We start from the raw sequence: 25,156 nt of genomic DNA, 5'->3' as shown, positions 1-25,156 counted from the left end.
TTGTAACTCTAAAAGTTACTTTTCAGTAATCAAAGGTGTCATCTTCCTTTTTTGTTTCCATTTATAATTCAGTTATTTGACTACTATTATCCAACCTATCATGAAACCTCCACAAATCAAATGCAGCCTACTAAATCAAGGGAAAAATATATCATAGAATACATTCTTATACCCTATTTTCCAATAACGACCTTAAAAATTCATCAATAAATTATACTACTATATCAGTTACATCAATGTACCAAGTTAAGTGACATAATGTAATGTTTTGAAGGTCTTTCTACCAATTAAATCAAAATAATTACATGTCTAATTGGTGTCTGCCTGCTATTTGTGGATTGAAATTCCAAGTAAACTAATGAAAACATATAAACTTTCTACGTATAAGTGCCTTAATTTTCATCGATATATGTCACCTTAAACTCTCAGCCAGATGGAGAGCGAGATTGGAGAAGAAACACGAGGAAGATTAGGAGAAAAGAGAGTTTCACGAGAGACAAGTATTGTTCTTGATGGAGAAGGACGCCAATAGAAAGAAGCTCTCTTGTTTTAGTGAAGAATGGCCTGTGCAGAAACATAGGGAGAGTGTAAGAGAGGCTGGTTCGAGTTTTTTCAAGAATAAAATGGTTCGAGGAGAGCGTAGATGGGATCTAAGGGCATTTTCGTCACAGTATCCTTGAATTGTAATATGGGTAAAAGAATTTGTAAATTTTTTTCTATCTAATATAAAGTGGTGGCTGTTAATAGAATTATGAGAATGCTAACATTATAATTACTATTTCTAGCAAAGTAAAAACTATATTGACTTTCATGCCCTTCTTTTAATAAGTATCGATTAATGGGCCTTTGCTCGTTAAAATGAATTTGGTGCGGAATACTTGTATTTCACTATTCTTTTTCGTAATTTTAAATTTCTGTCATTTTTGTGTTTTTTTCTCACGCCTTCCCTCCATATCCATCCGAACGTATTTCCCTCCTTCCCTCGTTTTCTGCTCTCCGCTTTTTTAACCTCTCTTTCCCCCAAAACCAGATCTCTCTCCCGCTTCTCTGCCCTAATTGCTCTCGCTTTCTAGTTGATCTCGCTCGCGAAATGTTGGATTGGTCACTTGTCTTTCATCGCATCGACTGAGATCGGCTTTCACTTTTTTTTTTTTTTTTGGGTTCGGGTTTTGGTCGGGAATCAGTCTTTTTTCACTGTTTGGAATCGGAAATATCCGTCTGTATGTCTGGAGGCCGAGCCTCGAATCGCTCGGTTCAGCCTGCGGGGCAAATCCTCCAGTCTATGAAACGCCATGTCCTTTTTTCCTCAACTAAACCACCGTTTGCTGCGCCTGATGATTATCATCGGTTCTCTTCCGGCGGAGAGAACCGCCGCGCCGTCGATGAAGAACCTGACGCTTTCGTTATAAGAACTCCGGTGAGTTTCCGGAGTGAGCAAAAACTGATTTTTATCTGTTCATTATGAATTCGTTTATCCGGGCTGTGGCGCCAAATTTTCTTATGCTGAAAATGAGTGAATTTTCCTGAGATCCTGCTTGTCCAATGCTCGTTCTTCTTGCTTGTCTGCGAATTCTGTTTCGCCGTGGTTGTAGACACTGTTCAATTTCTGTTAACTTTTTCCCTGATGATTCAGTTTTAAATATTTTCTGTGAAGATTGATGCAATGTTAACTATTAGCTGGATTTTTCTTCGACTTATTCGAATGCCAGCATTCTTGGATTACTCTCTCCAATTTTAAGTAGCTCGGGACATCTTCGGTATAGTTTGTTCCTTGTCAGGAATATAAGTTTATGCTTTTGCGGCAATTTTGTGTGAAATTTGAAATGGAGAATTAGCACTTAACTGCCATGCATAATGTATAACTCATTATAGTTCTCCGGTAGCTTCCACTTTAGAAGTGTCATAAACATATTGGTAGTTTGCATATATGGTATCGAGGTCCATTACCACCAAGTGCCCGATCAGTTCATGGGTAGCCTATTCTTGTCTATGTTTTTTTTATAATTTTGTGAAGTCATAAGTCTGTGGACCAGTTGACCAATAACTAGAACCATTAATGGCAATAGTTATGAGAATATTTTTAGGGCACGTTTGAGGTAAAATATTATTTGTTATTGATGGAATAGTCATCACAACTTCTGTAGCCGGATACTAATGGATGTGATTCTGCTGCAAGGGATATCATATCTCTTATTTCTTGTCAATTTTAAGTCATTGACTTTTGGCTCCATTATAGGAACCAAGTGTTTATGGCTCGGCTTACTTATTGATCACCTTGAGACGCTTTTTTTTTTTCTTATGGCACTCTTATGTTGTCTGTTTAGTTTGATGGCCACAACTCAAAGACAAAATTCTAGCCTTTTTTGAAGCAAGCAAGCTGGGGCAGAAGATTGTGTTAATGAATTTTACACTATGGATAAACTTTGCATAATGATGCATCTTTTTTCTATCATAGAACAATCTTAGCAAAAGTTTATATTGATTTGTAAGTTTGAACTCTCATAATTGTCTAAGAGCTTAAGTGGAGTTCATGAAGAAATAAACAGATCCTCATCCACATCAAAATCCACTGGGAGTTATTGATTGTGTTTTACATTTTTTTGCATGCTTCCATGTGCATATATTAATAAATGTGGAAAAGTTATGCTTCAAAATCATGCTCCTGACTAACATGGCACTTGGAAGCTAAGGTGTAAACGATATTGCAAATCTCTTGGTTAATCTATTTTTTCTGGATTTTATTTTGCTCATTGACATGTATGATCTTACCTTTCAAATAAAAAAAATCTTGATGTGTCAAAATTCTCATATATTGAGGCTGTGAATCTTGTTAGAGGGAGTGTGAACTTCTCAGATCCTTGTTAAAAGAATGTTTCCCACTATTAGTACAATACATGAATATTAAAACTTCAGTAAGAAGCCTGATGCAGCTTCTTAAGCATCCTATTGGGAGATGCCTATGTTGTTATCTGTGCTTTTTGTGCATTATTTGCAGATGTTAGGAGAGGTTTAGTTATTTCCTGTCTCCAAGTGATTATTCATTAGGTGTAGGTTTCTAACTTGTACTCTCTCCAGTCACAGCTTTTCTAATGGAATCAATCTTTCTAATTGTTATTAGAAAAATTATGTGTAGGATATCCAAAACTGATTCTCCTCTTTGATCTTTTTGAGATGCAGGTTTCCTTTCAATTCTGGAAACAGGATAAAAGGGAAAGACTATTATGCCTCTCCTTTCTATTGCGGAATTTTTTTTATGGGATTCTTTAATTTTGAGGCCTTATCATTGTTTTCTAATTAGTTTTCTGATAAAATAGAAAATTAGAAGATAGTTCTACCAATCCTAGGTTTCTGTTTCATGATTCATAAGGAGGGGCTAAGGAAACTGCTTTATAGATTGATTACAGTTGGGTGACTGAAGCAGAGTGCTTATTTTTTATTGCCAATTGATAATAATTATGGTAGAAATGTAGATGAGATGACAATTAATGTGCTGGCCAGCTGAGTCAAGATAGAAGTGATAAAACTAGAATAGCTGCTATAGAAGTATCGTAAAGGATAAGTGGCAGATGTGGCGAACTTGAAAAGAACAAACCAAGAGCTTCTGAGAGTGGCTCAACTATGTGAATAAGCATGAGATGCTGTTTTAATTAGTATAGTTCATATGGAATTATGACCATTAACTGATAAGAGCCTCTTCAAGGTCTTAACTTCTCAGCGTCCAAAGAAAGAATTAAGACTCTAGGCAAAAGAGAGAGAGAGAGAGAGAGAGAGAGAGAGAGAGAGAGAGAGAGAGAGAGAGCACATGTGTGCCACCTTTTCTCTTACTTCTTCATTGATTTTTTTTTTTTGAGGATTTTAGATAATTATTATTGAATCAGATAAATGGCAAACATAATTTAAGTTATAAACATTTGATGAGAAGATACAAAGGTCAATTTGCACCTTATTACCCTGCTGAAAGATTCTCTGTGGTGTGTGCAGTTGAAACGGAAGTCTGAAACAGATGAATATGAAGCTGAATCTAGTGAGTGGGCTACAAGCCCTGGATATGCTGAGGTGGTGAACAGCCCCCTCCGTACACCCATTTCCGGGAAAGGAGGTCGGATTTATAGCAAATCAAAGATCGCAAGATGCTCTAGATCTGGACCTCAAACTCCTGTTTCTAATGCTGGTGATGACTATGTCCATTTTTAAGCCTGTTTTGGGTTGATAACTCCAATCTCCTTTGTACTTACTTCACTTTTTGTTTCCCAAATATCAGGTGGGAAATGTAATGAGTTTAAACTTACATGGCTTTGCAGGTTCACCTTCAGGCAATCCTCTTACTCCAGCCAGTACTTGTCGATATGACAGCTCGCTAGGTAATGCAAGTGATATTGCCCATGGGTACTTCATTGCTCAAAAATAGCTGGCTTTTGATCTGCTTAAATGTACTGTAGAAAAAAAAAGATATTTACCAATTGGAAGGATACATATATTGAAGGTACATTTCTTAATACAATTTTAAATGCACTTTTGTGCAGGTTTGTTAACAAAAAAGTTCATCAATCTGATCAAACATGCAGAAGATGGCATCCTTGACTTAAACAAGGCTGCTGATACTTTAGAGGTGAGCATTTTGTCAAGAAAGTATCTTGCTGATACTTTGGCTCCTTTCTTGCTGGGTTGGATCCAAGTTCACATTCTTCTTCTTATCATTTTGTTTTAATTATTTAAATTTTTTTCTGTGGATGTAGGTGCAAAAAAGGCGAATATATGACATAACAAATGTCCTTGAAGGAATTGGTCTCATTGAAAAGAAACTTAAGAACAGAATACAATGGAAGTAATACAGAATCTTTTGCAAATTTCTGTTGCTTTACTATGTCTTGAGCACTCATACAGGATGTAACTTAATTAAGAAATTTTTATAGGGGCCTAGACGTCTCGGGGCCTGGGGAGATTGATGATGATGTCACAAGCTTACAGGTATTATGTACTTCTAGTAAATGTTCATATGGATATTTGTCCTAATGCCAGGGCATATTAATAGTCGAATATCCTCAATTCAAGCTGGGCGATTTTTTGGTTTCTGCAGGCAGAAGTTGAAAGCCTTACCATGGAGGAGCATGCATTAGATGACCAAATAAGGTTCTGACCTCTGTGCACAATTCTGGTGCTCTTTCTTTAGCTGTGTACTATATGCTTATATCAGAGTTGATGGCAGGGAGATGAAAGAAAGATTAAGGGACTTGAGTGAAGATGAAAACAATCAAAGGTAGATAATTTTCCTCTTGCCTTATGTTCAGTTAATATGAAGGTTGTGGTAGCTGATTCTCTCTCTAATTTTAATGTAGATGGCTTTATGTTACTGAAGAAGACATCAAGGCTTTACCTTGCTTTCAGGTTTTCTTTCCTCCTTTTAGTTTAACTGATGCCCACTACTGGTATTTTCTTCATAGTTTTATCTTTTTAAATTGGGACTTGAGTCATGATTGTCGGTTTGTGTAGTTTCCAATGTTCATTTTATTTTGTGAATACTATCTTGCAGAATGAGACGTTAATAGCAATAAAAGCTCCTCATGGTACTACCCTTGAAGTCCCTGACCCTGATGAGGTATTTTCAAGTAGGAAGCACCAAATGACAAAATTTTCATCATGGGCTGTTGGTTTGTGATCTGGAGCAGTTTTCATCTTATTTTTGTGCAGGCTGTTGATTATCCACAGAGGAGATACAGAATAGTCCTTCGTAGCACCATGGGTCCAATCGATGTTTACCTAGTTAGGTAAATCCACCTTTTTCTAATTGTCTTCCTGTTGTTTCTTTTCATTGTTTATTTATTTTAAAATAGGTTATTCTTTATATAGAAATGTGAAAAGGTTTAAGGTGCAATCAAGGATGTAATGGTGCTTTGTTTTTCATTTTCTTCAGCCAATTTGAGGAAAAGTTTGAGGAGATGAATGGTATTGAACCTTCTCCTCATCTCCCGCATGCATCAAGTTCAGAGTCTGCAGTGAATACAGCAGTGGATATGGCAGCCGAGTGTACAGGGAGAGGGTTAGAAATGGAGGTTCCAAATGATGCTCAAAGGATGTGTTCTGACATAAATTCTTCACAGGATTTTGTGGGTGGGATTATGAAGATTGTCCCTTCTGATGTTGATGTAAGTGTATGATGGTGCAAGAAAGTAATTGTCCACTTTGTCATTATGTTCATATTTCTGCAGGTATATCTAAGTCAATGGTAGGATTTGTGCGTTTCCTTATGAGTTCATGCAAAAAATGTGCTTCATTCCTGTGGTTATCTGAGGCTTTATCAGTTTATACACATGATTACTTGCTAAAGCTGGTGCCTCTGTGGTATTTTGCAGCTGGAGAACCCCCTAACAGAGCTTTTAACAATCTTGAAATCAATAAAAATGCTATAAAGCTTTTAACATTCCTGTGTGACTCGCCTTTAGCTCAATGGTCACATGGGGGGGACGTAGTTTGAGGTTTTAGGTTCAAATCTCAATAGGGTTAAGGAGTGTGTGCGTGTGTGATTAATATTCAAAAAAGGAAAATTTTGCTTGACTACTAACTGGGTACTTAAAAAATACGACTTTGCAGTTTTTTTTTTTTTTTTTTGTGGGGGAGGGGGGTTAACTGAATTTAATGGATTTTCCTAGTAATTCTTCAAGAATGCTTATGGCTAATTTTGTCTTTGTTTGAATTTTTTTATTGTGTTTTTACAGACAGATGCAGATTATTGGCTTCTCTCAGATGCAGGAGTCAGTATCACTGACATGTGGAAGACAGATCGTATCCTTTTTTTTCTAGATCTCTCATGTATTATATCTAGCTGATGGTTTCTTTAACTTGTTTAAATGTTATGTTTTCAATCTTTTTCCTTAACTTTTGACTCTTATTAGCTGGAGGGGTTGAATGGAATGGCGTAGAAGAAGAATTTGCTGTAGGGGATGAGTTATGCACACCAAGACCACAGACTCCGCCATCAGGCGTTTTTGATGTGCTGCCACCTGCTGAGGATATCGCAACTAATCAGAGTTGAATCAGGATTAACAAAATGGTAACCAGAGAATCTCAGGTCTGTCCTTTCATAAGCAGAACTTATGTATCCTTCCTTCCCCTTCCTAATATATTGTCACTGTTGTCAATACTAGTTCAATCAGGATGTAGCAGCATTCCACTCATAGCTGGTGGCCTCACTCAAAATGCTGAGGTCCATCAAAAAGCTCTATGCATGGGAGGGAAAATATAAGATAGCTAATTCAGTGTACAGTTCAAGGAATATATATATATATATATATTCTATCCTATAATTCAGGAATAATAAAAGTACAAATATATTTTGATGCCTGTTTCGTTGTATGGCTCAATCTTGTTGAAGTTCTGATTCTCTCTTTGTCCACACACACACTCATGGTATGATGGCATATGGCTATATTATGAATTTGTTTAAGCCAAGCAACGGGATGGGTAGATAATCTTGAATCTTTATAAGACCTAATTCCTCTGCATTCCTATTCAGCGAATTGAATCTGCAATAACCAAGACTAGGAACTGCCTTTAGTTTAAGGGTGCTGCAGTCAGCTGCTAGTATTTGTTTTCATTCGTGTGCGGCCACCCCATTTGAAATTGCTTTACCTGGACATTAATGTTTCAAAAAAAAAAAAAAATCGAATCTCTCGCAAAAAATTTGAGTAAAAAAATATTAAGGAGTTACTAATTAGTTATATATTTTTTTTCCGGAAGGTGTTGATGGTAATATTACTGCAGCATATAGATATAATTCTCTAGATACTAACATCCTTGTTTTTTTTTTTTTTGTTTGTTTTAGAAACGAAGAACTCCTAAAATAAAAAAATTGGTGCATTAGTAAGCCAGCTCTTGGTGTGGCAGGCAATTTGGATGGGCTTAGGCAGTACGCAACCTAGTCGTCTCCTGCTGCACATCTGGTCTCATACGAATGCAGTACTGCCTAAGCCCATCCAAATTGCCTGCCATTGAATTTCCGAGTGCGAGAACGAGTTCTTCTGTAAGTATAGAAAACTTATTTGGGTTTTCATCCACCCAGAGTAATATTCAAGCGTCAATTGATAAGTGTGCAATTTTTATCTGCTTGGTTTTTTAAATTCTTTTACTAATTTTTTCAATTTTGTTGTTGTTGTTGTTGTACCGCTTTTAAATTTGAAGTGTAATATCACGTACACTTATTTACTAATTAAACCACTTTGCTTTCTTTTAAAAAATTACTTTTTTAGTGCATGTCAATGAATTTGAAGAATTAACTTTCTACTTTGAATAACGAATCCAAACTGTGAGTTTTTATCTGATTCTTTTCTATTAATTTGTAAAGAAAAATAAATTACTTGAAAAGTGTAGAATATTAACTTGAAAGTTGAAACACATGAAATCGCAATTAAACACGTTTTATTAGTTACTATTAATTTAGCAATTATTGCACCCTAAAGCCCCAATAAGCAGCCCATCAAAAGGTTTTGTTTTGCACATAAGTTAACTAAATCTGAGGAGACACACCGAAGTAGGGTGAATTAAATTAGAAGACAAAAGTAAATGCGTAGAATAATTAGCTTTGAGCTCCGATGGTGGTTGTGCCCAGGGATTGGCAGGAATTGCCATGCATGCCTTCACAATAAGACGTGGATCACACCACTCGGCGTGCATCCTTACCAGGTCAGGTATGGCTTAATTCAAAGTTCCAAACTCAGAAAAGTCGGCATGGATCGACCTTCTTCTACACTGTGCGAAACAAAGGATAACCGGAAAGAGGCACAGATTGTCCCAACTTCTTCTACATTGCGAAACAACGGATAACCGGAACTAAAAAAATTCAACGGTATCATTCTTGTGAAACAGTGGCCTTCTCTGCAAAATGCTTACATTCCTCCTTTCATTCGGTTGTAACTTAGAAGTGAGCTCACCCCACAGAGTCAGTTGAGAAGACAAGAAGAAGCTACTTCAACTCAAAATGGGAAAACCAACGATAATTCCAGTAGGCATATATACATATTTACCGAAAATCATATAAGAGTGTGCTACATTACCAGCAAATCACTCATCTTGTTTCTACCCTTTCTTTCCTCCTATCCAACTGGACACTAAGGGAGTGAGGGCTACTGTGGGAGGAAACCTGATTGGAGATGCAGCCTTGTGTGCTGCGTATGCTAGGGCAAACGTTCCGACCTTCTCTCCAGCCTCGTTTGCTGTGATTCCCACCTGAAAAAAGATGAGCAATAGTGTTATAAGGTCTTTTTTAACACCTCTTGCATGTAAGAAGTATTTCATTCATTCAATTTGCACATAACAGAAAATACTGTATTCTTTTTCCAACAGTAAGTAGATAATTCAACATTCACATTACCAAAATAGCTACCTTTCTACACTTTTCATGTTTAATACCATTTTCTATTAGCTGTTTTTGTTAACAAAAGCTGTGGAAACCTGTATTGGGTCCATACATGTAGAAAAGTTCCAGTGAACTGCAGTCCACCCAGTTTCTGTCCCTAATATCTTTTTCCTATTTTCTTCATCTTCTTCAAGAGATTTATTAAAACAATAGATACCATTAACCTAGACCGTAGATCATAAATGTGGCAATAGAGCCAGAGCTTAATGTACACCACCTCTAATGGAGACATGGAAAAAAAGAAGAGAAACCACAAACATAATGGGGGAAGGCTTCTTAGATACCTTCTGCAGCAAGGCTGCGACATCAACTCCAGCACTAATGAGAAGGTAACATAATGTGAAGGAAACAATGGAGAGAGAGATGGAAGTAGCCAAGTAGGCCCCTCCATACTTGGCCAGCAGCTCTTTGGCCTGATCTGTCTTGGATTTCTGCTCGCTTTCCTCCTGCCCTTCCTCTTTCGAGCTGAATATCTGACTGTCATCGATAAATAAACAATAAGGTCATCGAAATGATAGACAACATACATAATTCATATACCTACGAGAATGTCTCGGATAGCCACCAAATAGCAATTTTCAGCTCGTAAATTTTTTTCCAGTACAAGAAAATATAAAATATCTGAAATAAGGTCCAAAAAGAACTTCACCGTGCACGATTTCAGACAAATTTTCTTGTTTGATATCTGCGAATAAAATTTGTACATTTCAGCTAAATGAGCATCTTTCATTTCAGGCGACAAACTAGATTTATTTCAAGGTGTTTGGATCTCAGATTACAGCTAACTGAAACGCATTAAAAACAAGAAAAAACGAGATTTATTTATTCAATTTTGTCTATCGCATTTCCTCCAGGCAGCTATGCTTTTCGACAAATGTAACTCAGAAAATTTAACACTGAAACGCATTAGAGCAAGATAACCCAGTGGCAATCAAACATCTTTTCCACGTCTGAAGGTGCGAACTCTGAGAAAATATTACCTTCCAAAGACCAGCTTCGAGGCCGAATTTCTCCGTAATTTCCTCTGAGGAGGAAGTGCTCCCCTTTTCCTTGGTGTCTTGAAGAGCTTTGCACCCCTTTTCCTTGGTGTCTTGAAGAGCTTTGCACTGGAAACACCTCCGTTTAGAGGTCGATCGGCAGCCAAAAGAGGCTTTGGAGGGGCAAGCATTACAGGGGCAATTGTCGCCTTTTAGAGAAGAAAGAGGAAAGGAATTGCCGGATACATAAATGAGCAAAGCCGTAGCCATTGTTCGCTGGAAATCACCCTTCGAGAGGAGCACAGCGCGCTCTTCTTATCCTTCTCTAAACACAGCATATTCTATTGTTCATCGTCCAATGATCATCACAAACGCTTCTAATTGCTTGTGGGGCAATGATATGCCACGTTTGGCTCCATTACGATGGGCCTAGCGGGCCCTCTTCACTACTGGGCTTTCTTTTCCAGTGAAGAAATTACTAAAAATGGATGTTGTATTTGTTTAATTCTAAAAAATAAAATTCATTAAATTGAAGAGTAAATTAAATTTTAAAAAATATATTAAATAATTAAAAAACACATATAAGTTCTTTCCTGTTTAGGGTATAGAGAAGAAAAACACAACACAAATACTTTCGCCTTCCTCCTCTCCCTTGGTCTAAAGAGTAAACCTTCCGGCAAGAACCACAAGTGGCACTCTATTTCCACGGGAAAACTGGGGAGGCCTCCCCTAGCAGATCCGAGAGAAGATGACCCAGAGGCCCCTTGGCTGCTTAGGAGTATAAATGAGGGCCCATATGGACATTTCTTTATATAACAAATATATATATATATATATATATATCTATATCTCTCTCTATATATATATATATCTATATATATTTACAAAGGAAAACAGTATCCAAGCGCAATATCTGAAACGGTGACATAGGCTTGAAAATTACCCTTTTAAGATATCTATGAACAGCACAGCAAATCCAACAAGAAGAATAAAGGGTTACGTGCACTTGGCTTTTAAAAATTTAATCAAAAGATCTTAGATTCACTTTTATGTAATCTTCGATTCATCACCTTCCACATTGTTCTCTTTCAAATCTGTTCAGGTTGCGTCCGTTTAGCTCGCTTCTTTTAATATAAAACAAAATGAGAGACCATAATTTCCTCAACGAGTAACAACTCTTGGCTGGACTTTAACCTACCCTCCTCGGTGACATATTAACCATAAAAACAATTCTCTCCCATCCCATAATAACAATGGCAACATGACGCGTTAAAAAGTCACCCCCCACTAAGCCTCGTTTTAACTTTAAATGAAAATCGCGTCCCACTTCTCAACACGTATTCAGTACACCCAGTTTACAGGCAAATTCACGACCTTGACGGTCAACCCTTCCACCTCAGTCCACACCCAATCCGCCACCCTGACACCCAAATGTGTTTCACAGGCAGAAACAAACGAAACCGGAATACCCATTTTATTTTATATCAAACTTCCAGAACCTCGCAACATGTCCATCTGGGAATCGCGCCAAATCATAAACAACAACGGTCTTCTTTGTTTGTTGCGCCGAAGTCGCCGTCAGCGCCACTCAGGCCGAGAGCGGTGGCACTTTAGGGTGCTCGAGCTTTGGCTGCTTTTTCCCGTGGCCGCCGGATTTTAGAAATTTTCTTTAACAAAAATGAAAGAGAAGAGGCATAATCCTAGGGACAAATGCACCTCTCCATGATAAGAGACAAATTTCTGATGTCAACAAATCCTCATCCGCAGATTGCATGGACCCACCTCACTTGAACCACCCATTGCGAATAACCGAGTTAGGTCCGAGTTTCAAACCCGGAACAGGCTACCTTTGTCTGTGAGCAGCAAAGACCAAAGAGGCAGCAGACCCACAGAAAGCCATCACTCCCTAGTCTAAACCTTCCTGGGTGACAAATTTTCCGAGGCCGATAACGGATAACCTCGAGCCGTACACTGCCCGGAAACTAGTGGCTAGAGGCAACGGAACCTTTTCTTTCCCCTGTGGGTCAGGATTACAAATTAAGAAAAGATTCCTTGTTCATGGAACCCCACCACCTATAATTTTGACGTGTCTGCATTGATTCCTAGCAAGGAAGAGATCGAACGAGTCCGAGACCCTAGCCACCGCAGATGTAAAATGTCACCTCGTAAGTTGTAACGAGATACCATCCATCTCCATCCCTCCGATGACTCACTATATACCCCACGTGTCTTTTTCTTTCTCGCTCTCTTCCTCATTAATATAATATTCATAGAGATAATTTCCGGTATCAGTAAAAGAGTTCCTCCTTCCCACTCTCTCTCTGTCGCTGAGGGAGGAAAGTGACGCCGCTCTTGCTCTCTCCACTTCCAATTCGCAATAATTCCGAAGCGAGTGACCAAGGAAGACAGAAGCCCCTACCTCTTTACGGAACGGCCGCGGGCTGAAGAGCAATTGGGCGACGGGACAGCTGCTGATCGCCACTGCTGAGTTTCTTTCCGTCTTCTCTTTCCATCTCTATTCGCCTTCTTTTGTACTCCTCTCGAGCCTTTGTATAATCTTTGTCCGTGTCTTTTTATTCTTTCAGCCGTAATGGGCTCCGTACCGTCTGTAAGAACCGAAGTGGCATCGTCTCTCCGCCGCAGAAACTCCATTTCGTCCGGCGTGCCGACCAGGCTCGATCTACCGTCTAAGCCACAGAGCTCCAGCTTTCCGCCGGGAGACAAGGTGTTCCCAACGGTCGACTTCGAGCTCGTCTCCTTCAAGTCTCTCAACTATACCAGCTTGAAAGATCTGATTCCGTCGTCGCCGTCCGGCCTCCAGTCGCCGACTGGCGTCGCCAACCAGAGCTGCCACGAGATATCTATCCGGAACCGTCTGGTCAAACAGGCTGCCTGGGCATATCTCCAGCCTATGGCGGCTTCGCCCGATGCCACCGGCAGCGACTTCTTTCGCCGGACATGGCAACGCTTCTCTGAGGAGTTTGGTAACCCTGTCAGAGCCTGCCTCGATTTCATCAATCGTCACCTGATTCCCACAATCTCTCGCGCCATCGATCGGCTGCTCGCCTTCTTCCCTTTTGGCAGACGGTAACGGTAAACGTAACGGCGATCATTATCGCTTTGTAATTGACCGGTAGATTCCGTTACAAAGTCCTGCTGCTAAACTATTATACGCGTTTTCCATCTTCCCATCTTGTTGTCTTTTTCATTTGTTTCTCATTTTTTACAAAGAAAGACAGAGGAATCGATTCTGACCCTATCAGGGCAATGGTGAAGAAAAAAAACAGAGAGAGTACCCCCCCAAAAAAAAAAAATTTGCATTGAATGGCAAATAACCAAAAATGAAATTAATTTTTTTTTCTTCTTTAATTTTTCCCGTCTTTCTTACTCTGTTCGATGTGCTCGCCTTAACCTGAGCCTTGCGGCATGTAGAGTTTCATCGGCACCCCCTAACATTGGAGAGTTGGTTTTGGCGGAGGAAGGGGTTGGGACTGGCGTGACCGGCGATGTGGGAACCCCTTCTTCTTCAACTATAATTTGCCTCGGAGTCAGGTGAATGCGATCTTTCGATGGAGTCTCACGTATTTGATCAGCTTTGAATGATTGAAACGCCGCGCGTTTAATTGAAATTGGCGGGGGTCGGGGCGGACCGGACGGTGGTTCTTTGTGCGGCTCTTGCTGATGGAGCAGGCCATGATTGAAGGATTGGGGAGCTTTCTGCAAAGATTAGTAACAATTTCATAAAAAGATTGTCGAAGTCGAAGCAAATTTAATCAAGTTTTCCAACTTCACTGTAAAAGTCGAAACTGGAGGTTCTGATCAATAAATTCCAGATGCCCATTCTTTTTGTGTACAGCGAGCTTGTTTCAATTCAAGGATGTTGATTGTAAGGTGACATCAAAAGCTTTTTCTTTTGTGCAGTGTCCACTCTCCTGTTACAATATGAATTTCTCTATGTATAAATTAACCGAAATTCAGTCCTCTGTTACTGGAATTTCTCTATGAATTCCTCTTTGATTCCATTCACAAAGTGACGCAGAGAGTAAAATCTGCTCAACCTCATAACCCGGCCGGATTCTCCGAAACGGGATCAGGGAGATCTGAGCTGGCAGTGTCAATTGTAGTGCATTCAGTTACTTGCCAGAGGATTTAAAGCCGCGAGTGCCTATTACCTGGGCGGTTTCTGGAGAAGGTCTGTACGACTGGGCTGCCAAATATCTAAGAACTTCGAAAAACTTAGCTTGCCCTTGGTTAGCAAAGCTTTGCCAGTAGAGGATAGCCATGTCCCAAGCTCTGGCTCTCATCTCTGACAACTTGCGGTCGATATCTGTCTCATGCCTTGCGACATATGGCCGCAGGAAGACTTCATAGACGTAATTTGTGCCCTGCGTTCATTAATCATCGGAATGAGAATATCTTTAGTAACTCTCGGCAGAAGTTCTGCAATAAAAAAAGGCACAAAAATTCGGTCACCCAGGATAGCGTTACCTTCGTCTTCGGGTGCCATAGATAGATGAAAAATGCCAGCTTCATTTCGCCATACATTGGTGCCCTTTACCAGAAGGGAGTTGCATCAGTAAAGTGAACCGCATTGAGATTATCAAGTCTCACTCGATTGCTCAATTTTACCAGAAGTTTAGCTTTTAGCTTGATTCTTGATCTCATTCAATTTGTGGAGATGCTTTTAAAGAAACAAACCAAAATTATTCTTCGTACAACTGTGGAGAAAATGCTAACAGTATAATTAGATTACCATGAAACAAGGATATCTCCAAATCGCTCTAAGACCGTCAGGGCCGCCACTATGATCCTGCAAGAGCATAATACTCGTCAGATAGCGTTTATGAAGTTGTCATGTTCTGCACGTTTCCCTAAAAGCATTTTAAATGATAAAGGACTAGATGATCAATTCGCAGTAGGCGGAGCAATTAAGCAATGAAAACCTATTAGTGTTTGGCATGGATGCTGAGGTGAACATAACTAAGATAACAAATGGGTCTTCGGGTGTGAGATAGATGTGAAACATAACCAAATCGCATACGACACAGCACTATTATTTCGTCTTCAATGAAGCAAACAGATGGAAAATCTACCGGCAATAATTCGCTCCTTAACGGAAGGAACCATTTCTACTTACAGTAGATGGTCTCTCAACAAAGAACCGATCCCAAGACTAACATGCTAGTAAAAGCGGAGTTCTCTCAAAGAACACATTTAAGTTAAGAATCGAAAATAGTAACCAAGACTTAAAAAGAAGTTACCTCAAGTCCAATAGCCAAAGAAAAGCATCCAACAATTCAACCAAGAAAAAAAAAAAAAAAAGCAACAAAGGATTAAAGAAGGATAGGATAACAGGGCATATTAAGTACCAATATTGGCACCAGAACCGCAGCTGCTCGATATCTGCTCTGTTCTTCTCCACGGTTTTGAAGCACTCGAATGCTGGATATATATATCCAAACAACAATCTGCCACAAAAAAAATGGACTCAATTGAGCCTGAACTTTCCGTATATATAACTAAATACTGTTCGATCAATACAGGCCAAGCACATGCATCAAAACATCGTATTGGAATAAAAAGAAAAGAAAATCAAAGTTCCAATTTCGACAACACATACATGAGGCATCTGGTGATGAAGTCTCCCAACATTGTAACTAGCTATTGCATCAATCTCACTTCTCAACCAGAAGACCTGAAAAACAAGTCTAAAGGCAATGAGGCTTCTTTAATGAACAGAATCAAAATCATCGAAGCATTTTGATCAGGTAGTTCGATAGCAAAGATAAACAAAAAAAAGGACACCGGCACTAAACTCAAATACCAAATTCGAAATAAACAACTCAATAAGAAACCAAGAAACGATCCCGGCACAAGGCACAGAAGAAGAAGAGAAAAAGCAAAAAAAGGCAGAGTAAAGAAGATTAGAAGAGGAAGAAAACTTTACCTTAAAAAGACAACAGCTCCGATCCTCACCACCTCGGAGAAAAAACCAGTTTCGTGCGAACGAAGAGACGTCAGAAACTAATACCGAGTTCCGGAAGGAATAAAGCAGCGGATTTGGCAACAACAGATGTCGAACCTCAGGACAGAGATGAAAATTACGTCAAGTTCTTACCCTCCTGGTATTCGACGACTCCTTTCTCTTTCTTAACAGTTGACGGATCTCTCGGTTCTGCCAATGCGGAAGACGGCGAAATATCAGAAACTTATGATCAAAGAAGAAGAAGAAGACACACGAAATCGAATTTATAAATGGAAGAGTAAGTGGATGACCACGCGGTAAAGACAGAAGGGAGAGGGAAGGGCGGTTTCTTGCGACGGACGCCTACTTTCTCAGAGTTTCCCAGGATCTGTTCCCGATCTCCAGAACGAAAATACCGTTGGGCAGTTAAAACTTACAAACAATTTTTGGGCGTAATCGTCTTTTCCTCTTTTCTTCCGGATTATGTCCTAACCATTCACTTGGTTGGCCAGTATCATTGACTTCTCTGATCTATGCCGTTGATTGGAAACTCTCAAGCGGGCATAGCTGTGATTAGATCGCTTCTTCAGAACTTTTCAGGCTTTTGACCAAGGCAAGATGAGGGTATTTTTGGTCATATGCGTGGACGTTTGAATAGTCATTAATAAAAGTCACGTGAGTTACATCTTAACTGAACTGAATTCGAAATCATTACCGGGACCCACGAGAAGTTGGAGATCCGAGAAAGACGATTTTGCCTATCTGGAAATTGGAATGTCTTGTACGCCTGTCTACATCAGTCTCGGTTTACGTTCTACACGTATCTTTCTCACAGCAATAATTGGTACAAAAAGCTTTTGCCGGGTTTATTTTGTATTGGACCGGACCGGTCCCTTGAACTTGGTTCAGTCATATTTAATTTCTCTATAAGACTTTAACACAATAGGCTAATTAACCAAGTATAAAGCTTCGGCTTGGATTATTTTAGCTAATAATTTTGAGAAGCTTAAGTAGCTCACGAATCAGCTTGACTCAATGCAACACGTCCCCTCTTTTTGTCATATTTATTTGGAGTTGGAGGGGCAATAGGTCAACAAATAGTCAAACCCCTATTCATCTAATTTTTTACCAACTATTTTAAATTTATGATAAGGTCGGATTAATTTATAATCTAGATAGCAACTAATCAAGACCCGTTCTTCTTGAAATCTATATTATTTAGCTATAAATAACTCATATTTTAACAAGTTGACTATCCGAGTCTAAGCCTATGCCCTATGATATATGTTTTTATTTATCGTTCTTTTAGTAAAAATGTGGTTAGTCACTAACCTTAAGACTTTGGTGGTTTAGTATGCTAATATTGTCGAAAACAAAGCTTAATTAGTCAACTCACTGATTTTGCTTACCTCTTATTATTTTTCAACCCATTAATGTAATAGGTCTTTTAACTCTTATTGGGTGGACCAGCGTCCAGCGTTCGATCTCCCGGTCATATTCACAAAATTGGATTGAGGAAGCCTAAATTAATTAGAAAGAAGATACCATAATCAAGGTTGGTGGTCACGACTCGATAAAATTCTCTGGGGTGACGCACCGGCAATTTGATAACGTCTCAAGACTGGGTCTCACGCGAAGATAAGTCGTGGGTTGTTCTCATCTGTTGGGCGACCAGGGCTACTTTCAGAAGCACAGGGAGACTTCACAATTTCTTGTGAAGCCCACGACAGCGATCTGGTAGAAAAGTGGTGGACCTCGTGAGTCGTGACACTGATGGTGATGGATAGATGATATAGATTTTCGGTGAGTTAGTGACTTGATAAAACAAGATCTGTTGTAGCGAGTTAGTGACTCGGTATAAGTTGGGTCTTTGACGCGATGATTACACATAATGTGACGTATTGAATTTGAGTCTCACCAAGGGTAATTGTGAACCAGCTTTTCTGTCTGGTAAAAGATCAAGCCAGTAGTCGCAGTGAAGAAGCAAAATCTGAAAACGCCAAAAGGTGGTCAAGATCTTCAGAATGACTCGACTCTTTGACGACTTTCGAGCTGACCTTCGTTCTTCGTGATCTAGATGCATAGACGATGTCTGCTTCGAGAAATTCACAGATGGCAACGACGAGGCTTCGCGGTGCCTCGCGCTGTTGTCTATCTTCTTTTCCCGCTCCGCAAGCTGAGGGTTTCCAATAATTTAAGGCTTGGGAATTAATAACAATGATCACATCCAAGCTATGCTCTTCGCATCAATTCGTCGATATATGCTTACATAAGAGAAAATTTATTTATTTATTTATTTGATTCCGGTTGATTTCATCGTATCCGACCATGACCTAATCCATAGTTGCATTTAGTTTTTTATACTTTATGCTTTTGATAATGCAGAAGCAATTATCTTAGCGGTGAAGAATTACGGAGGCAGTCATTTTAGTTATTCTCAGTCTTCGCAATACCGGAGAGGTAACGGACCACTGATTTCAGCATCTTGCCTATATGTGTGTAAGAACACACATATTCTGTAACTGTAAGAATCTGTATTCGATAATTTGCAGCATATTCTTTTACTTTCGCAAGTCAAAATACGCAAACTAGACAGTAGGCAGAGAAAAGAAGGAAAAGCTGAGATACATAACAGTAAGGAGGAATCTACTTACTCTTATCCGTCGGTTCCTTCGTGTTCACGACAGAAGATACTATTTCTCCATGAACTGCCTACACTAGAGGAGTACTTTAGTGTATACGCTCCTGATATATGTTTTTACAACAGCTTGATATCAATTTGCTGCTAAACTGGAAGTGGATGACTGTTAACATGAAATCCATTTCAGCTACATTTTATTGTCTGAACAGACCCGAAAGAAGCCATTGAATCATTTAGTTGAGCAACAAGTTACTTAATACAATAAATGATGAAAAGGGAGGATGGATATTGCAACTTGTCCTAATTTCTATTGTATTCGTTATATCCTCCCTCTCTTTCCCTCATCTAAGCTCAGATTGTGCATATCGTTGGCAAGTTGTTTCACACCACCATGACATAAATGCATAAATGCAGTGGAAATGGTGCATTTTCATTGGTTCCAAACTGTTTAATATCACCACTCGGTCTTCTTTTTTTTGACCTGGTAAAACATTTGGGGTGGTTTCTGCTCTGAGTTTTATAGTATCCCAATGGATGGAGGAGCTTCTCTACAGTCTGAAACAAGACATCAAGCTACAAATAGACTGTGCAATGTATCTAGGTGTGGTTCTAGTTTTCTTTCATTCTTTTAGGTTAGTTTATTATTCTTAATTTTTTTCTATTTACTTTTTTCAGCACTTGAAACTATGATGAACTAGGTTAATTGGTTTCTTTTGCAGCTTTACAATTAAACTGCTTGAGATAAGCTCAGAAGTCCCCTCAGTGCATGTTTTGTTTATTCCTGGTAACGTGAAATTCTTGTGGATTTTATGCAATGACCTTTCCTTGTACAGAAATTTATGTCTGATAATATGATGCTACTTGTTAGGTCACTAAGACAGGTGTTGTTTCATTCTACAAAGACTTTGTGGAAGCAGTGTACAGATTATTTGAAGGAAATGCATCCATAACAGGAAATGCTTTGCTTTTTTATTTTTTGGGTTGGCTCCTTTCTCTGCTTTTCATGATGTATCCTAATTTTTTCTTGTTTTATCTTCATATTTCACATATCAAAAAGGTAGACAGGTATTTCCATGTAAAATCTTCATGTGTATGAAAGTTTGTTAATTTATTATCTCAAAAGTAAACTGGTCTTTAAGTCCTTGAAGGTGATCCATTAGGATCTTTTTCCTCTGATACTTCTTCAAAGTGACTTCATGTTTGATCAAAGAGCCATTCTTTTGAATCAGAAACCATTAAGGTTATAGTGGCAATTGTTTTATAAACAAAGATGATGGATATTATAGTGGGGGTGGAGTTAGAATATAGGAATATATATACAGGAGTTCCATTATCAAGATTTAGATTTTGGTGCTATGTCTTCCAGAATACAGAGTTTCAATGTCTGAAATTACAAGTTCCAACAGAGAGAAGGAATAGAATGAAAGAAAGAGGCTGAAGTAATAGGGAAGAGAATGAAAGAGAAATGAGAAAGAAAAGAGTTTTCTCTTTCCTTGCTAAAATAAATTTCTTTTCATATAGAAAAGAAACAAAACTTTGCAAATTGAGTTTCAATTACTGCTGTGACCCAGTACTATGACAATTCTGCTCTCACCTGGACTTACTAGTTTGGTGAGTGATGGAATTCTAAGAATTCGAATTCAATGCCTACCACAGCCTCATCTATTTGGTTCTTCCGCTTAAGCCTTTGGAAGTACTTACAAGAACAGACCTGAAGAAAGTGTTATCAAATGCATAGTTGTCATAAAGTAATGCATTATGGAGGTGCCTCTTGTACATTTAAGATGCTCAATTTCCTTTTTTATGATGTAACATCAAGACAATTTTTGTTCCCCAAAGGATCATTTATGGGTCACGTCTTCTTTCTGTTATAGTACACGAATTTGCATATTTACATGAAGATAATGGCTATTGCTTCTTTTCTATTGTTTTTATTTTCACTTGGAGATCTAACCGTTTCCTTTATTTCATTGAAACTTGGAGAACAAATTCTAGCTATTGACTTTAAGTGTTGCTCATGTCAGTACAAGACAATGCAGAATATCTTTTATAATGGCAACGATGGAATTCAGAGAGGTAGCTAATTGGATTCTTCATATCTTATTTTATTTACAATGTTTACTTGGAGATAAAGTCAAAACCTTTGTATTATCTAGTCATAATTGAGGGGCATTGCTCATTTTTTGCTCTACTTCTCGATGGAGCGCTGCAGACTCTTGTTATGCTATTGTGCCATAAAGAGTGCCTAAAGGGCTGCCTTACACAATAAAACAAGCATGACGTGCATAAAGGTGTGTGTGTGTGTCATGACTAGTCAGAGGTGTGTAGCCCAGTCTATCTATGAATCCACAAGCTGGTTCCATTTGGGTGACCCATTTTTTTAGTGGGCTTGATCAAGAACCGAACTGACCTTAGGTTGGATTTTGTAAAATGAGCATTTTTTATTGGATTCTTTGGTCTGCTATGATACTCATTTCAAAACAGCTTTAATTCTCTAGTTCCAAATATGAATCCTGGTAATATGACATGTCAACATTATAAAAATTTGATTACAAATAACTGCTGGAATATTAATCGATGTCAGAGTACTGGGGGCCATTTTGGTGGAAAAAAAAGCGAGACAGAGAAAAGATGAGGATTACAGAAGGCTCGTGTTCCCGATTTTATTGCAAGTGCCCTGAGAACCAGTGGACTGGTCATAGGAGCCACGAAAAGTGTAGTATGTTTATTAATTAATCAAAGAAAGTTGTTCTAAACATTATTGTCTCAGCGCTAATAACTTCCACGGCTGATTCTGCATTGAAAACCTTGTAGCTACTGATTTACATTAAAAAGCCATTGTTCAAATCACATACTTTCTTGGTCAAACTCGGACGCTTAATGAAATGAAAGTCTATGCTCTAAGCTTTTATTTTATCGGCATTAGATAAGTGCATGTGTCTCAATTTTAAATACATATCTTAGACAACGGATCTTGGAATGGTCCACCATGCATTTGTGTGCCCCTGCCGCCGAGAAGTATGGATTTTTCAAAGATAAAGATGGGTCCCACTCGACCGCTTACCGCCTTTGGGAACGTACACCCTCCATCAGATTATTAGCCATTTGGGAATATAAGGATCCATGCGGTTCAAGGAAAATCGTTGAGAGATGAGAGGAATCTAAATTAAATAACGTGAAGGCTATGCAATTACATTGATACCCATAAACTGATTCATTGACTTTGTCACAGTCCGATACGTATCGCCTTTTTCTGCATTCATTGTGGTCCTGTGCTACAGAATAAGAAAGGTGTGGGGTTATTCCTGTCTATTTTTTTTTTATATTCGAATAATAAATGTGTTATTTTTCATTATTTTTTGGTCTATAAAAGCTGATGTATCACCAGCTCGGGCTTCACATGCAGCATTAATAGAACCTTCCCATCAACTGAATCTCTCTTTCATTCAAGCAACCAGCAGAAAAAAAAGGGTCTCTCACAGGGAACACTACTTCATCTCCCTCTTTTTTTTTCTCTGTTGTAACTTCTGAATTCTCTCCGTCTTCTCTCACTGCCATGAGATGTCTTCAACAAGAAGGAAGCTCCTGCGCAAACCAGTAGTAGTGAACGTCGGGTGCGGCTGCCGGCGGCCAAAGCTCTCCGATGTTTTCCACTGGAAACCCAAACCGGCAAAGGTCATATACGGCCGGCGGAACCAAGTTTACCAGGCATCCTCCTCAAGCTCCTGGGAGAAGGGCGCTCTCTCCATCGACGAAAACGACGAGGAGTCGACGGGTACAGTCTCCCTCGACATCTCCCCGCATTATTACCCCCATCAACCAGGGAAGACCTCCAAGCCCCCGGCGAAGAGGTCCGGCAGAATACGGGAAAGCGTGGCCGTCGTGAAGGAGTCCGACGACCCATACCTCGACTTCCGACAATCGATGCTGCAGATGATCCTGGAAAAGGAGATTTACGCGAGGGACGACCTTCGCGAGCTCCTCAACTGCTTCCTCTCCCTGAACTCGCCGCAGCACCACCAGATAATCATCCGGGCGTTCACGGAGATATGGAACGGCGTGTACTCGGCGCCGAGGGCGGAGTTCGACGTCCGGGGACGGTCCCGGGCACGTGGGAGTAGCACGTATGGAGATCTCGGATGACCGTGGAAATTGGAAAAGCTAGCGTGGACGAACAAGAAAAGATAGACGTTGGAGTTTGAATACATTAATGTAAATGTACGAGTACCAGAAAATGCTTTCAATGAGGTTCTTAGTGAAGTAACGTTTCTTCTCCATACATTTTCGCTCTCCATTTTTCCAACATTTGCATTTAAGTGTTTCTCCGTCTGGTTTTTAATGTCAACGGTGATGTTTCTCTGAACGATGCTGATGGCATAGGGATTCGAGGTTCCCATGCTGGATGACTTTGATTCCGTCTCATTTTGAGAGTTGAGATACTGTTAAAGAAAATCTTAATAAATGCGAAATTGCAATCTATATTTTGCCGCAGCTTGTTGTAATTGATTTTGGGTGTTTTACTTCCAGAGATGATGAATAGTGATGTCAATTACTGACAGCCATCAAGGCCAAAGCAAAGTAATTTTAACTCTTCAGGTGAAAGTTGGCCCAGAAGGCATACGCACCCTTAATTCGACTTCAATGCATCAACAACATTTGCCTACTAGTTTTCATTGCTTTTAACCAGAACACGATGACAATCTTTCATGGTTTGAATGCGCATTTATTGTTTTACGAGTTTCAATTTTGTAAGGATACTCGGGGATTCGCTTGTCTGCATTCCTAAGGAACCCAGTTCTAATTAAATTTAGGGAAATATGGAAATCAACTAGCTGGTGTGATCAGTGAGAAGCTCATGTACAAGGTAAATTAAGCAGATCTGCTTCTACATCAGACGGTAAAGCATCCGTAGTTTAAACCACTTCAGAGCCGAGCAACATGATTATACTCTGTCTCTCTCTCTCTTCTCATGTGATGTCTCATTCTACATCAGCTGCAAGCTCAGGTGCTTGTCAAAATTACAGTTCCTTAAAAGCTACCTCAAATGGTAACAGGGGTAGGTTTTGACAGAAAACCAAAACTGACCAATCAATTTATGATAAGGAACCATAACCACCAGTTCAAAAACTCAGGGCACTCACCCAGAGAATCTCTTGCAAATACATCTACACTCATCTTTGTGGCGATCACTTCAGAAGCAAGCATTTCATTCCATCTATTTTGTTTAAGACAGCAAAGTTCTACATACCTTCTCCTGGGTGGACCCTTCATCAGCCTTTTTGTTGCCTTCTGGTGAAGCCTAACGTGAGTTGCAGGAAGAAGATAAAAAAGTCCCGCTGCAAAGCTGCCAGTCGCCATAGCTCCCTGCCGAAGTGGGGAACATTTTGAACCCTTTCGTTGTCTCCACAACTTCATCTTGCTGGATAAATGCACATCAATATTAGACAACTTTAAAAGGGGAAAAGTTGGAGAATGATTTGATAGCTAGAGCACATGATAGGTCGCTGGTATATAACAGTCACTGTTGTCAATATTGGGGGAAAAAAAGATCAGAGAAGAGGTCTTCTGGCCAGTAAACTGGGATATTTTGATCCTCTGAGACATTTCGACAGTGAGTTGTGCGAGTTGTAGACAGAAAACAGGGCAAAGGACCAAAGTACAAGACCAGACGGGCTATTTGTATAATCCACAACTTCATCTTGCTGGATAAATGTACATCAATATTAGACAACTTTAAAAGGGGAAAAGTTGGAGAGTGATTTGATAACTAGAGCATATGAAGGGTCGCTGGAATATAACAGTCACTGTTGTCAATATTGGAAGAAAAAAAGATCAGAGGAGAGGCCTTTCTGGCCTGTAAACTGGGATATTTTGATCCTATTGAGACATTTCAACAGTGAGTTGTGCGAGTTGTAGACAAAAAGCAGGGCAAGGAACCAAAGTACAAGGCCAGACGGGTTATTTGTATAACCCACAACTTTATCCTGCTCGATAAATGCACATCGATATTAGACAACTTTAAAAGGGGAAAAGTTGGAGAATGATTTGATAGCTAGAGCATATGATGGTCGCTAGTATATAATAGTCACTGTTGTTGTCAATATTGGAAAAAAGAAGAAGATCAGACTGCCTTCTGGTCCTGGGATATTTTGATCCTCTGAGAC

At 39.3% G+C, this 25,156-nt stretch overlaps 4 protein-coding genes and 2 long non-coding RNA genes across 7 annotated transcripts; 4 read left to right on the top strand and 2 right to left on the bottom strand.

Annotated features, from left to right (window-relative positions):
* Positions 1-1,015: 1,015 nt before the first annotated feature.
* Positions 1,016-7,951, top strand: LOC137955652 (transcription factor E2FA-like). Its single transcript, XM_068802688.1, has 15 exons — positions 1,016-1,417; positions 3,982-4,171; positions 4,302-4,361; positions 4,524-4,609; positions 4,737-4,825; positions 4,914-4,968; positions 5,078-5,130; positions 5,207-5,257; positions 5,337-5,385; positions 5,531-5,596; positions 5,689-5,765; positions 5,912-6,143; positions 6,714-6,780; positions 6,891-7,066; positions 7,820-7,951. The coding sequence occupies exons 1-14, from the start codon at positions 1,223-1,225 to the stop codon at positions 7,028-7,030; spliced, it is 1,410 nt and encodes a 469-aa protein (XP_068658789.1). The 5' UTR covers positions 1,016-1,222; the 3' UTR covers positions 7,031-7,066; positions 7,820-7,951.
* Positions 7,952-8,943: 992 nt separating this feature from the next.
* On the bottom strand, positions 8,944-10,730 carry LOC137957151 (uncharacterized). The gene is made up of 3 exons (XM_068804884.1): positions 10,390-10,730; positions 9,694-9,886; positions 8,944-9,219 (listed from the first exon to the last, which is right to left on the bottom strand). The coding sequence occupies exons 1-3, from the start codon at positions 10,575-10,577 to the stop codon at positions 9,070-9,072; spliced, it is 531 nt and encodes a 176-aa protein (XP_068660985.1). The 5' UTR covers positions 10,578-10,730; the 3' UTR covers positions 8,944-9,069.
* Positions 10,731-12,698: 1,968 nt separating this feature from the next.
* Positions 12,699-14,369, top strand: LOC137955739 (uncharacterized). The gene is made up of 2 exons (XR_011113178.1): positions 12,699-12,869; positions 12,972-14,369. It is a non-coding gene; the product is annotated as an uncharacterized lncRNA (long non-coding RNA).
* On the bottom strand, positions 13,682-16,585 carry LOC137955738 (putative HVA22-like protein g). 2 transcript variants are annotated; one of them, XM_068802836.1, is made up of 7 exons: positions 16,334-16,585; positions 16,007-16,081; positions 15,756-15,854; positions 15,140-15,196; positions 14,875-14,938; positions 14,559-14,771; positions 13,682-14,103 (listed from the first exon to the last, which is right to left on the bottom strand). In XM_068802836.1, the coding sequence occupies exons 2-7, from the start codon at positions 16,036-16,038 to the stop codon at positions 13,771-13,773; spliced, it is 798 nt and encodes a 265-aa protein (XP_068658937.1). In that variant the 5' UTR covers positions 16,039-16,081; positions 16,334-16,585; the 3' UTR covers positions 13,682-13,770. The 2 variants fall into 2 exon arrangements, with proteins under 2 accessions (XP_068658937.1, XP_068658938.1); XM_068802837.1 differs by lacking the exon at positions 13,682-14,103 and adding an exon at positions 14,218-14,318.
* A 2,899-nt stretch (positions 16,586-19,484) lies between these two features.
* LOC137955282 (uncharacterized) lies at positions 19,485-20,013 on the top strand. Its single transcript, XR_011113135.1, has 3 exons — positions 19,485-19,593; positions 19,712-19,776; positions 19,861-20,013. It is a non-coding gene; the product is annotated as an uncharacterized lncRNA (long non-coding RNA).
* A 2,403-nt stretch (positions 20,014-22,416) lies between these two features.
* On the top strand, positions 22,417-23,288 carry LOC137957120 (transcription repressor OFP6-like). Its single transcript, XM_068804842.1, has one exon. It carries the CDS (start codon positions 22,554-22,556, stop codon positions 23,133-23,135), a length of 582 nt encoding a protein of 193 aa, XP_068660943.1. The 5' UTR covers positions 22,417-22,553; the 3' UTR covers positions 23,136-23,288.
* Positions 23,289-25,156: the final 1,868 nt, after the last annotated feature.

The sequence above is a fragment of the Aristolochia californica genome, unplaced genomic scaffold (assembly GCF_029961685.1).
Source record: "Aristolochia californica isolate CCGP_79_NKW_82.1479 unplaced genomic scaffold, dmAriCali1.0.hap1 SCAF_2, whole genome shotgun sequence".
NCBI classification, from domain to species: domain Eukaryota; kingdom Viridiplantae; phylum Streptophyta; class Magnoliopsida; order Piperales; family Aristolochiaceae; genus Aristolochia; species Aristolochia californica.
The sequence above is the reverse complement of the archived record's forward strand: the minus strand, read 5'-3'. Positions and strand labels throughout refer to the sequence as shown.

Bases quoted from the DNA above. Each gene is read 5' to 3' on its own strand.
- LOC137955652 (XM_068802688.1), top strand. From the start codon at position 1,223: ATGTCTGGAGGCCGAGCCTCGAATCGCTCGGTTCAGCCTGCGGGGCAA. The intron at 4,362-4,523 runs GTAATGCAAGTG...ACTTTTGTGCAG, and splicing joins TCGATATGACAGCTCGCTAG to GTTTGTTAACAAAAAAGTTC. The intron at 5,131-5,206 runs GTTCTGACCTCT...AGTTGATGGCAG, and splicing joins GCATTAGATGACCAAATAAG to GGAGATGAAAGAAAGATTAA.
- LOC137957151 (XM_068804884.1), bottom strand. From the start codon at position 10,577: ATGCTTGCCCCTCCAAAGCCTCTTTTGGCTGCCGATCGACCTCTAAAC. The intron at 9,887-10,389 runs GTAATATTTTCT...TATCGATGACAG, and splicing joins TCGAAGCTGGTCTTTGGAAG to TCAGATATTCAGCTCGAAAG. The intron at 9,220-9,693 runs GTATCTAAGAAG...ATCTTTTTTCAG, and splicing joins TCGCAGCCTTGCTGCAGAAG to GTGGGAATCACAGCAAACGA.
- LOC137955738 (XM_068802836.1), bottom strand. From the start codon at position 16,038: ATGTTGGGAGACTTCATCACCAGATGCCTCAT. The intron at 15,855-16,006 runs GTATGTGTTGTC...TTTTTGTGGCAG, and splicing joins TTCATCACCAGATGCCTCAT to ATTGTTGTTTGGATATATAT. The intron at 14,104-14,558 runs GTAATAGGCACT...TAATCTTTGCAG, and splicing joins CTTCTCCAGAAACCGCCCAG to AAAGCTCCCCAATCCTTCAA.
- LOC137957120 (XM_068804842.1), top strand. From the start codon at position 22,554: ATGTCTTCAACAAGAAGGAAGCTCCTGCGCAAACCAGTAGTAGTGAAC.